The sequence below is a fragment of the Capricornis sumatraensis genome, chromosome 5, assembly GCF_032405125.1.
Source record: "Capricornis sumatraensis isolate serow.1 chromosome 5, serow.2, whole genome shotgun sequence".
Lineage (NCBI taxonomy): Eukaryota > Metazoa > Chordata > Mammalia > Artiodactyla > Bovidae > Capricornis > Capricornis sumatraensis.
The window spans coordinates 55,498,450-55,510,894 of record NC_091073.1 but is presented as its reverse complement, the minus strand read 5'-3'; the positions used below and the strand labels follow the sequence as shown (position 1 = coordinate 55,510,894).

The window sequence follows — 12,445 nt, the reverse complement described above, 5'->3', positions numbered from 1 at the left end:
TCAGTTCAGTCACTCAGTTGTGTTCGATTATTTGTGACCCCATGGACTGCAGCGCACCAGGCCTCCCTGTTCATCACCAATCCCAGAGCCTACTCAAACGCATGTCCATCACGTTGGTGATGCCATCCAACCATCTCATCCTCTGTCGTCCCCTTTACCTCCCACCTTCAATCTTTCCTAGCATCAGGGTCTTTTCCAACAAGTCAGTTTCTCGCATCAGGTGGCCAAAGTATTGGAGCTTCAGCTTCAGCATCAGTCCTTCCAATGAATATTCAGGACTGATTTCCTTTAGGATGGACTGGTTGGATCTCCTTGCTGTCTAAGCGACTGTCAAGAGTCTTCTCCAGCACCAGAGTACAAAAGCATCAATTCCTCCCCACTCAGCTTTCTTTATAGCCCAACTCTCATATGCATACATGCTAGCTGGCTGCATACCAGCCCCTCCCCGCCAGGAGGCAGAGAGGCAGGCTTGTGACAGCCAGAGCCAGAAGGTAACGGGCTGCTACAATCTCAGCCCCAGAGATGACATCTTCCACCAAACTGTCAGCAGGCTCCCAGCTGCTAACCTGTCTTCCTGAGATCCTGGATGCTTGACATCCACCAGGAGGGTCGCAACCTGAGATCAGCTCTCCAGAGGAGACACACAGCACACCTGAGACGGTGCTCTCGCGGTGCACCCGGGAAACCAAGCAGCCGGGACTGGGGAGGTGATTTGCCAAGCACCTGGTTGCCTGAGCTGCTCAGACCTGGGAAGGGCACAAAACACACACCCAACCCACAGAGACCAAGCCAGAGCTGTGTTTGAGTGTCTTCTGTGGAGGTACAGGTCAGCAGTGGCCTGCCGCAGGGGCTCTGGGTACAGCACACCTGGGTATGACATAAGCCCTCCTGGAGAAGGTCACCACTGACCCCACCACAGAGCCACCAGAACTCACACAGGACTGGGGAAACAGACTCTTGGAGGGCACAAACAGAACCTTGTGTACACCAGGACCCAGGAGAAAGGAGCAGTGACCCCACAAGAGACCAACCCAGACCTGCCTGTGAGTGTCCAGGCATCTCCAGCAGAGGTGTGGGTTGGCGGTGGCCTGCTGCAGGGCTGGGGCACTGAGTGCAGCAGTGCATGCATGGGACCTTTTGAAAGAGGCCGCCATTATCTTCATTTCCTCCACCACAGAGTGGCCTTAAGTCAAGCAACAGGGAGGGAACACAGCCCCGCCCATCAACAGAATATTTGATTAAACATTTACTGAACACAGTCCCACCTATCAGAACAAGACTCAGTTTCTCCCTCAGTCAGTCTCTCCCAGCAGGAACCTTCCATGAGCCTCTTATCCCTATCTATCAGAGGGTAGACAGAATGAAAACCACAATCACAGAAAACTAACCAAACTGATCACATGGACCACAGTCTTGTCTAACTCAATGAAACTATGAGCCATGCTATGTAGGGCCACCCAAGACGGACGGGTCATGGTAGAGAGTTCTGACAAAACGTGGTCCAGTGGAGAAGGACATGGGAAACCAGTATTCTTGCCCTGAGAACCCCATGAACAGTATGGACAAATGAGCTTATGGAAACCATAAAGGCCAAGATCAGACCTGGTTACTAACTTTGAATAAAGACAGGCCATTACACACTAGCACAAAAGTAGTAAGTTGGGTATATAACTATTTAAAAAGACTGTAAGATATAACTCTTAGATATAATTTCCCCCTTGTCACCTGGCCTCTGCTGCTGCTGCTGCTAAGTCGCTTCAGTCGTGTCTGACTCTGTGCGACCCCATAGACGGCAGCCCACCAGGCTCCCCCGTCCCTGGGATTCTCCAGGCAAGAACACTGGAGTGGGTTGCCATTTCCTTCTCCAATGCGTGAAAGTGAAGTTGCTCAGCCATGTCCGACTTAGCAACCCCATGGACAGCAGCCTACCAGGCTCCTCCATCCATTGGATTTTCCAGGCAAGAGTACTGGAGTGGGGTGCCATTGCCTTCTCCAACCTGGCCTCTAGCACTCTTGAACTCTTTCTGCCCCAGAGTTTCCACTAGGACCTTACCCAGTATTGTCCCTCCATGCCCTGAAAAAGATCAATCTGAACCTGGTCATCTACTAAAGGGGCTGATAAGCTTTTATGGGCAATGTTAAGATACATAACCATCATTTACAGCATCATTTCTATGGGAATATAGCAAATTTATTTTGGGAATATATGAAGAGTAAGTAGGACCTCCTAGTGATGATTCTTGATGATGAGCATGGCACATACTGAAGTAGACAGTCAATGTAATTCTCAAGAATCGTGTTCATGAGGATTCAGAGTTCTACATTTAAAAACAGGTATCAGATAAAGGTGATCTACTCAAGTATTTTTCTAATAGTTATTCACAGTCACTGAATTATTAAATTATGGAGTTATTAATAAGCTAATAAAAGTTGCAAACTGACAGAGAAAAGTTTGAGATAATAAAAAATTCAACTATTATAATAAGTGATTAGTGATTCAAACTCAATTAAGTTAAATGCCTCCTTATTAACTCAAGGATGGCAATTTAAAATGTACTTGTATTATTTAACTATTCAGTGAAAGAACACTATTTAAAATTAACATTATTTAAATAAAAAAAAGTCTAATTTAAAGGTTTCACTCCATTTGGTTTTCTGCATCCGGGCTTTAATAAATGAATTCTATTTACCCCATTTACATGTATTGTGCTTCCCATATGGATCAGCTGTAAAGAATCCACCTGCTAATGCAGGACACGTGGGTTTGATCCCTGGGTAAGGAAGATCCCCTAGAGGAGGAAATGGTAACCCACTCCACTATTCTTGCCTAGAAAAAAATGCCATGGACAGAAAAGCCTGGCAGGCTCCAGTCCATGGGTCTCAAAGGGCAGAACACAACTGAGTGACTGAGCATGCAGTTGCTTCAATCAGGTCCGCCTCTTTGAGACTCTGTGGACTGTAGCCCTTCAGGCCCCTCTGTCCATGGGATTCTCTAGGCAAGAATACGGGAGTGGATTGCCATTCCCTCTCCAGGGGATCTTTCTGATCCAGGGATGGAAGACGTGTTTCTTGTCTCTACTTGAACTGGCAACCGTGTTCTTTACCACCAGCGCCACCTGGGAAGCCCTAACCACACACACACACATGCAGTAAAAACTGTCTATGATGACTATGTCTAAACCAATAGATTAATAACTAGTGTGAACTCTGCTAACATGCATAAGAATGGAAGACAGCCTAGGTTCAATTCCTTAGGGGCTACCACTTTCTCCCTGAGGATCTTGAGCAAACAGTCTTGGTCTGTTCACCTTTAATGGAGAAGGAAATGGCAACCCACTCCAGTACTCTTGCCTGGAGAATCCCATGGAGGGAGGAGCCTGGTGGGCTACAGTCCATGGGGTCGCAAAGAGTCGGACACGACCGGTATAAGTAGCTATCTCATAAAATGATTAAAGGAAACAATATATATACTTATAACAAAGCTTGGCATATAGAGGCATGCTAGTCTGGTTCCAGACCACTAGAAATAAACTATCTCAATAAACCAAGTCACATGTCTTTTTCGGTTGCCAGTGAATATAAAATTTATGTTTATGTTTACACCAAACTGTAGTCTATGAAATGTTAAGCAATGTGCATATCATAATCCACTGTGCCACCTGGGAAGCCCAATTAAAAAATACTTTATTGCTAAAAAGTGCTAACAATCATCTGGGCCTTCAGCCAGCAGTAGTGGTAGTAATATCAAAGATCATTGATCACAGATCACCATGACAAACATAGTAACGAAAAAATTTGAAATATTGGGAGAATTTCCATCAGAAACAGGAAATGAGCAAATGCTGGTGGAAAACGGCACCAACAGACTTGCTCTACACAGGACTGCCAACAAACCTTCAATTCATTGTGAACAAAAAAAATTAAAATAAAGCAGTATCTACAAAGTGCAATAAAACAAGGTATGCCTAAAAGAAATACTCAAAACTCAGGCATTACTAGGTTTCCATGTCGTGTATAGATTGTCAACACTTCAGTTATTGTGGTGTATGTCACTTTAGCTCAAATCCTACCAGTGGGTTCCTATCATAGTTCAGTTCAGTTCAGCCGCTCAGTTGTGTCCGACTCTTTGTGATCCCATGAATCGCAGCACGCCAGGCCTCCCTATCCATCACCAACTCCTGGAGTTCACTCAGACTCAAGTCCATCGAGTCCGTGATGCAACCCAGCCATCTCATCCTCTGTCGTCCCCTTCTTCTCCTGCCCTCAGTCCCTCCCAGCATCAGAGTCTTTTCCAATGAGTCAACTCTTCGCATGAGGTGGCCAAAGTACTGGAGCTAGCTTCAGCATCATTCCCTCCAAAGAAATAACGGGGCTGATCTCCTTCAGAATGGACTGGTTGGATCTCCTTGCAGTCCAAGGGATTCTCAAGAGTCTTCTCCAACACCACAATTCAAAAGCATCAACTCTTCGGCGCTCAGCCTTCTTCACAGTCCAACTCTCACATCCATACATGACCACAGGAAAAACCATAGCCTTGACTAGACAGACCTTAGTCGGCAAAGTAATGTCTCTGCTTTTGAATATGCTATCTAGGTTGGTCATAACTTTTCTTCCAAGGAGTAAGCATCTTTTAATTTCATGGCTGCAGTCACCATCTGCAGTGATTTTGGAGCCCAAAAAAATAAAGTCTGACACTGTTTCTACTGTTCCCCCATCTATTTCCCAAGAAGTGATGGGACCGGATGCCATGATCTTCGTTTTCTGAATGTTGAGCTTTAAGCCAACTTTTTCAATCTCCTCTTTCACTTTCATCAAGAGGCTTTTTAGCTCTTCACTTTCTGCCATAAGGGTGGTGTCATCTGCATATCTGAGGTGACTGATATTTCTCCTGGCAATCTTGATTCCAGCCTGTGTTTCTTCCAGTCCAGCGTTTCTCATGATGTACTCTGCATAGAAGTTAAATAAGCAGGGTGACAATATACAGCCTTGACGTACTCCTTTTCCTATTTGGAACCAGTCTGTTGTTCCACGTCCAGTTCTAACTGTTGTTTCCTGGCCTGCATACAGATTTCTCAAGAGGCAGGTTACGTGGTCTGGTATTCCCATCTCTTTCAGAATTTTCCACCGTTTATTGTGATCCACACAGTCAAAGGCGTTGGCATAGTCAATGAAGCAGAAATAGATGTTTTTCTGGAACTCTCTTGCCTTTTCCATGATCCAGCAGATGTTGGCAATTTGATCTCTGGTTCCTCTGGCTTTTCTAAAATCAGCTTGAACATCAGGGAGTTCACGGTTCAAGTATTGCTGAAGTCTGGCTTCGATAATTTTGAGCATTACTTTACTAGCATGTGAGATGAGTGCAATTGTGCGGTAGTTTGAGCATTCTTTGGCATTGCCTTTCTTTGGGATTGGAATCAAAACTGACCTTCTCCAGTCCTGTGGCCACTGCTGAGTTTTCCAAATTTGCTGGCATATTGAGTGCAGCACTTTCACAGCATCATCTTTCAGGTTTCGAAACAGCTCAACTGGAATGCCATCACCTCCACTAGTTTTGTTCATAGTGATGCTTTCTAAGGCCCACTTGACTTCACATTCCAAGATATCTGGCTCTAAATGAGTGATCACATCATCTTGATTATCTGGGTCGTGAAGATCTTTTTTGTGCAGTTCTTCTGTGTATTCTTGCCACCTCTTCTTAATATCTTCTGCTTCTGTTAGGTCCATACCATTTCTGTCCTTTATCAAGCCCATCTTTGCATGAAATGTTCCCTTGGTAGCTCTAATTTTCTTGAAGAGATCTCTAGTCTTTCCCATTCTGTTGTTTTCCTCTATTTCTTTGCATTGATCGCTGAAGAAGGCTTTCTTATCTCTTCTTGCTATTCTTTGGAACTCTCCATTCAGATGGGTATATCTTTCCTTTTCTCCTTTGCTTTTCGCCTCTCTTCTTTTCACAGCTATTTGTAAGGCCTCCCCAGACAGCCATTTTGCTTTTTTGCATTTCTTTTCCATGGGGATGGTCTTGATCCCTGTCTCCTGTACAATGTCACGAACCTCATTCCATAGTTCATCAGGCACTCTATCAGATCTAGGCCCTTAAACCTATTTCTCACTTCCACTGTATAATCATAAGGGATTTGATTGAGGTCATACCTGAATGGTCTAGCGGTTTTCCCTACTTTCTTCAATGTAAGTCTGAATTTGGTAATAAGGAGTTCATGATCTGAGCCACAGTCAGCTCCTGGTCTTGTTTTTGTTGACTGTATAGAGCTTCTCCATCTTTGGCTGCAAAGAATATAATCAATCTGATTTTGGTGTGACCATCTGGTGATGTCCATGTGTAGAGTCTTCTCTGGTGTTGTTGGAAGAGGGTTTTTGCTATGACCAGTGCATTTTCTTGGCAAAACTCTATTAGTCTTTGCCCTGCTTCATTTCACATTCCAAGGCCAAATTTGCCTGTTACTCCAGGTGTTTCTTGACGTCCTACTTTTGCATTCCAGTCCCCTATAATGAAAAGGACATCTTTTTTGGGTGTTAGTTCTAAAAACGTCTTGTAGGTCTTCATAAAACCGTTCAACTTCAGTTTCTTCAGCGTTACTGGTTGGGGCATAGACTTGGATAACTGTGATATTGAATGGTTTGCCTTGGAGACAAACAGAGATCATTCTGTCGTTTTTGAGACTGCATCCAAGTACTGCATTTCAGACTCTTCTGTTGACCATGATGGCTACTCCATTTCTTCTGAGGGATTCCTGCCCGCAGTAGTAGATATAATGGTCATCTGAGTTAAATTCACCCATTCCAGTCCATCTTAGTTTGCTGATTCCTAGAATGTCGACATTCAGCCTTGCCATCTCTTGTTTGACCACTTCCAATTTGCCTTGATTCATGGACCTGACATTTCAGGTTCCTATGCAATATTGCTCTTTATAGCATTGGATCTTGCTTCTATCACCAGTCACATCCACAGCTCGGTATTGTTTTTGCTTTGGCTCCATTCCTTCATTCTTTCTGGAGTTATTTCTCCACTGATCTCCAGTAGCAACCTGGGGAGTTCCTCTTTTGGAAAATGACAGGAAAATCCTATCATTTTGCCTTTTCATACTGTTCATGGGGTTCTCAAGGCAAGAATCCTGAAGTGGCTTGCCATTCCCTTCTCCAGTGGACCACATTCTGTCAGACCTCTCCACCATGACCCGCCTGTCTTAGGTTGCCCTGCGGGCATGGCTTAGTTTCACTGAGTTAGACAAGGCTGTGGTCCTAGTGTGATTATTTTGACTAGTTTTCTGTGAGTATGGTTTCAGTGTGTCTGCCCTCTGATGCCCTCTTGCAACACCTACCATCTTACTTGGGTTTCTCTTATCTTGGACGTGGGGTATCTCTTCACGGCTGCTCCAGCAAGGCACAGCCGCTGCTCCTTACCTTGGACGAGGGGTATTTCCTTACTGCAGCCGTTCCTGACCTTCAACGTAGGATAGCTTCTCTAGGCCCTCCTGTGCCTGCGCAGCCGTCCTATCATAACTGGAATAAAATTCAAAGTCCCTGCCTTGGTCCTGCATGATCTGGCTTCTGCTCATCTCTCAAACCTCACTGCCAGCTGAGACACGTCTGTACCGGCTGTTCTTTCTGCTTCAGATCCCTCCGCAAGGATTCTAGCTTCACTTCATCTAGTTTTCTGTCTATGCATCATAATGGAAAGATTTCTCCTAATAACTCCATTCAAAAGCTCCTTCTGCCACCCCTTTCATTATCTCTTTACCTCCTTATCTGCTCTATTTCTCTTTACACTTATAATTAGTACTGGATATCACATTACAGATGTATTTATCCATCTGCTTTTTATCTGCCCCACCTTACAGTGGGGCAGACACTGTACACATACCTACACAGCTTACAGTGAAAGCTCCATGAGGTCAAGGAATGCAGCTTATACATAGCTATATCATAAGTCTCTAAAACACTGCCTGCATTTAGGAGCTTCTCAACAAATAACTGTCAAACAACCAAATTAAATAACTAAACAGGATATAAGAATGCATCACAGATGGTCAATCTCCATAAAGGGTTTATCATCTTTTATAGAAGGAGAATGGAGGACACAGCAACCCACTCCAGTATTTTTGCCTGGAGAATCGCATGGACAGGGGAGCCTGGCAGGCTGCAGTCCATAGGGTCACATAGAGTCAGACACCACTGAAGTGACTTAGCATGCATGCACAGAAGGACAAAGTCACAATGACTATGTGTTTGTTATGCTTGCCTGTTGTTATTTAGTTGCTAAATCATGTCTGACTCTTTTGTGACCTCATGGACTGTAGCCCGCCAGGCTCCTCTGTCCATGGGATTTTCCAGGCAGGAATACTGAAGCCAGTTGCCATTTCCTTCTCCAGGGGATCTTCCCGACCCAGGGATCGAACCCACACATCTCCTGCACTGGCAGGCAGATTCTCCATTAACTGAGCCACCAGGGTCATTTTAAACTTTAAAGTGATTGCTTCGATCCCTTGGTCAGGAAGATCCCCTAGAGGAGGGCATGGCAAACCACTCCAATATTCTTGCCTGGAAAATTCCATGGACAGAGGAGCCTGGTGGGTTACAGTCCAAAGAGCTGCAGAGAGTCGGACACAACTGAAGTGACTTAGCATGCATGCAGTATGGCTAACAGAAATTCCATTTGACTGAGCTAGTTAGTCAAGACTAATGTACAGTTGTAATCTGGTTGCATCGCCTTTCTAGTCATTTTATCATCTCAACAGGTGATTCAGTTCAGTTCAGTCAGTCCAGTCGCTCAGTCATGTCCGACTCTTTGGACCCCATGAATCGCAGCACGCCAGGCCTCCCTGTCCATCACCATCTCCCAGAGTTAACTCAGACTCACGCCCATCCAGTCCGTGATGCCATCCAGCCATATCATCCTCGGTCATCCCCTTCTCCTCCTGCCCCCAATCCCTCCCAGCATCAGAGTCTTTTCCAATGAGTCAACTCGTCGCATGAGCCCTCTGAGAGCCTAGACTCACATTCCTGAAATCCAGTTGGTCACATAAATTTAACCTTCAGTGAAGCAAAGGAATAGGACAGCTTTCTTTCCTGTTTCTATGTAACCCTCAGGCTTTCTTTGATCTTTCACAAAGAGAGGAGCAAATAGCAAAAAAAAAAAAAAAAAAAAGAGAGAGAGAGAGAGAGAGAAGGGTGGGGGGTGGGGTGGGTGGAGAAAGTATCAGATTTAGAAGACACCCTGTCTCCTAAATTGTGAAGCCTTTGAATGTTTATATGCTGTTTTTAGAAAGGTCAATCCCAGTGGTAAACCTAGCTAGATCAATAGGAAGATTTTGAAAACTTCTTTCCATCAGGATCAAAGATATCAATTCAGTTAATGGAAACAACTTGTGTAAAGGGTCAGAGTCAAAGCCATTCATTTATTTTTTTTTTAAGCTTTCCAAATTAAGGCCAGATGATGGTTCAATGTTTTCAGTTCAGTTCAGTTCAGTTGCTCAGTTGTATCTGACTCTGCGACCCCATGATCGCAGCATGCCAGGCCTCCCTATCCATCACCAACTCCTGGAGTTCACTCAGACTCATGTCCATCGAGTCAGTGATGCCATCTGGCCATCTCATCCTCTGTCGTCCCCTTCTCCTCCTGCCCCCAATCCCTCCCAGCATGAGTCTTTTCCAATGAGTCAACCCTTTGCATGAGGTGGCCAAAGTACTGGAGTTTCAGCTTTAGCATCATTCCTTCCAAAGAAATCCCAGGGCTGATCTCCTTCAGAATGGACTGGTCTGCAATGGATCTCCTTGCAGTCCAAGGGACTCTCAAGAGTCTTCTCCAACACCACAGTTCAAAAGCATCAATTCTTCGGCACTCAGCCTTCTTCACAGTCCAACTCTCACATCCATACATGACCACTGGAAAAACCATAGCCTTGACTAGATGGACCTTTGTTGGCAAAGTAATGTCTCTGCTTTTCAACATGCTATCTAATTGGTCATAACTTTTCTTCCAAGGAGTCAGCGTCTTTTAATTTCATGCCTGTTTTACACCTTCAATATTAGTTTGAGATGCATTTCACATGCAGAGACATATATGTGTGTCAGGGGCTTGCATAATCTCGGCTTTATTATTCACTGGCTTGTGGTAAGTGGCTCATGGCCTTGAGCATGTTCTTACCTCTCTCTGCTTCTTCAGGTTCGTCATCTATGACAGTGCTGGCTATCTCATACTGCCGGGCACATAGTAAGTACTGGACAAATGCAGAGCATTAAAACTATCCATTTTGTGTCTAGAATTTGCTACTCTTTCCTGATAATCATATTCTCCTTCTTCCTTTTAATAACAAAACTACTCAGTTTTAGCTGAATGCCTGGTTGCTCAGCAAGTCCACACTTCCAGTTAGGTGTGAACACATGTCTAATTCCTTGGGCAGGGAGGGTGTGTGCAGCTCCTCTGAAAGGCAGGGACTTGCCCTCCTGGCTCTCCTCCCTCAGGCTGGACCCTGGGAGCACTGACTGTCTGACCAAATCCACACACGACCCCTAAGGGCGAGGAGCTTAGGAGAGAGATGGAACTGAGACCCTGAGACCCTGCACCTTCCACCTCCCTGGGCCCCTCACATATGCTGGGACTTCTGTGTTTGAGAAAATAAACTTCTGTCCAAGTTATAACTGCTTCTGTTGAAGTGGCAAACCAATACAATAACTAACGCTAGCATATTTACTCAATTTTAAATTGAGTAGGTTTACAGCCAGGCATCTTGATAGCTAGTCATTCTCTTCCATATTAATGACCAATTACTTGGTGCCAAGTCCTTGTTAGAAAAAGACACCCTCCTCCTGCCCAAATTATAGTTGGCAGGTCACAGGCAGTCTCTGGGTCTCAGCAATTTCCAGGCAAGATACCAGCAGTTTTCCAGGGAGTGGGGCCTGGAAAGGTCACGAGGTCAGAGCACAGGGAAATGAGGGGCTCACACGGCTGAGCAACCAACTAATCCTCACTGGGGCCAGGAGCGTAAGACTCCACCTGGCAGGTCCACCTACCAGTCTGAGGTAGTTCTGCAGCATCTGAAGAGGGATCATAGACGCGTAGGTCACACTACTGAGGCAGCCCTCCTGAGGCCCTGAGAGAAGGAAACACACAGAAGGGCTCTTCATGTCAACTGTAAGAATGATCAAAACCAGCAGAGCTGAATGTAAGATACAAGATGGTTACTGACATCTGTAGGCAGAGCTGACATGTGGCCAAGAGGAACCAGTGTGCCTTTACCATCGTGAAAATGTTGTGACACCTTGGACTGGCTGAGAAACAGCCCCTGCCATGGCTCCCGAGAGTTCCTCAGCTGGCCTGATCTCCCCCAGGGGGAGCCCACCCATCCCCTGTCAATCACGACCAGTGCCTTCAGATCCAGGTTCCAACACTGTAGCTTGTACCTTCTCTGATTGCTGGATTCAATATTCTACTGCTTATAAGCCATGCATAATACCAACCCTCAGAAGTTCTAGCTTTGCCAGCACCCATGTACAGGTGCATTCCCAAATTCTGACCCCGCTTCCACCCCCTCTGTGTGCTGCCACTCTCTCAACATGGCGTCGAGCCTGAAGGAATTTTCTGGAATGGTCTCAGGTTTTTAAAAAAAAAAAAAAACTTAGGTCAAATAATAAAATAAAACTTTATTAGTTGAAACTGAATTTTTAAAAGCTCCATTCCCAAACCTGGGAAATACATGATAAAATCAGTAGCCTTTTAGCATCAAGGGCTGGGAAACTGAAAATTCCTATACTACTTACTAGCTGCACACACTCAGACTAGAACATCAATCTCTCTTAGCCTCAATTTCCTTATACATGAAATGAGGATAAACAGATACACCTATCTTAATTACGCTGCTATAAGGATTACATGAACTGATACTTGTCATGCATGTAAACAAGAGGACCAAGCACACAGTAGATGCTCACTGAAGATTAGCTTGCACTGTAATAATCAGTCGTCATACGCTGTACTTGACAGCAGTAAGACGTTTCTCTTGACATGGTGTCTGTCACTCTCTCATCAGCACATCAGCTTTCTCCTAATGAGAAATGCAGTCAGAGTTGCAGCAATCAACGATCAGAACAGACATCATCACAGGTGTCAGAAACATGGCTTTTGATTTTTCTTCTCCTTAATCAAATATTTCAAAGAGAATCTAACTACTCAGCGTGGGAGTCACGCACGCATGGCTTGGGGACACAGGACAGAATCATGACTCATGAAACACTCACGAGGCACTCTCTCTCAATGTAGCCTTAGTTTGGAGTATCCTTACCTGACAGAAGCACAGTGACCTGCTCTGCTTTATTTGTTCTCATGAAGTCCCATGGGGACTGGGTGAAGCTCTGACCCGCTGACCACGGCACACTTCCTAGTTCAAAAAAAGGCAAAAGGAAACGTCAAGAGATGCTTAAAAGGAATTCT

The 12,445-nt window shown here is 45.0% G+C and overlaps 1 protein-coding gene across 1 annotated transcript in view; it reads right to left on the bottom strand.

Moving 5' to 3' along the window:
- The window catches only part of CTTNBP2 (cortactin binding protein 2), a 172,050-nt gene that overhangs the window by 36,363 nt on the left and 123,242 nt on the right, over positions 1-12,445 (bottom strand). Inside the window, exons 11-12 of the mRNA XM_068972796.1 lie at positions 12,297-12,392; positions 11,029-11,108 (exon numbers count right to left, since the gene is read on the bottom strand). Of these exons, the coding sequence (XP_068828897.1) occupies positions 11,029-11,108; positions 12,297-12,392 (176 nt within the window). The remainder of the gene's footprint in view (positions 1-11,028; positions 11,109-12,296; positions 12,393-12,445) is intronic.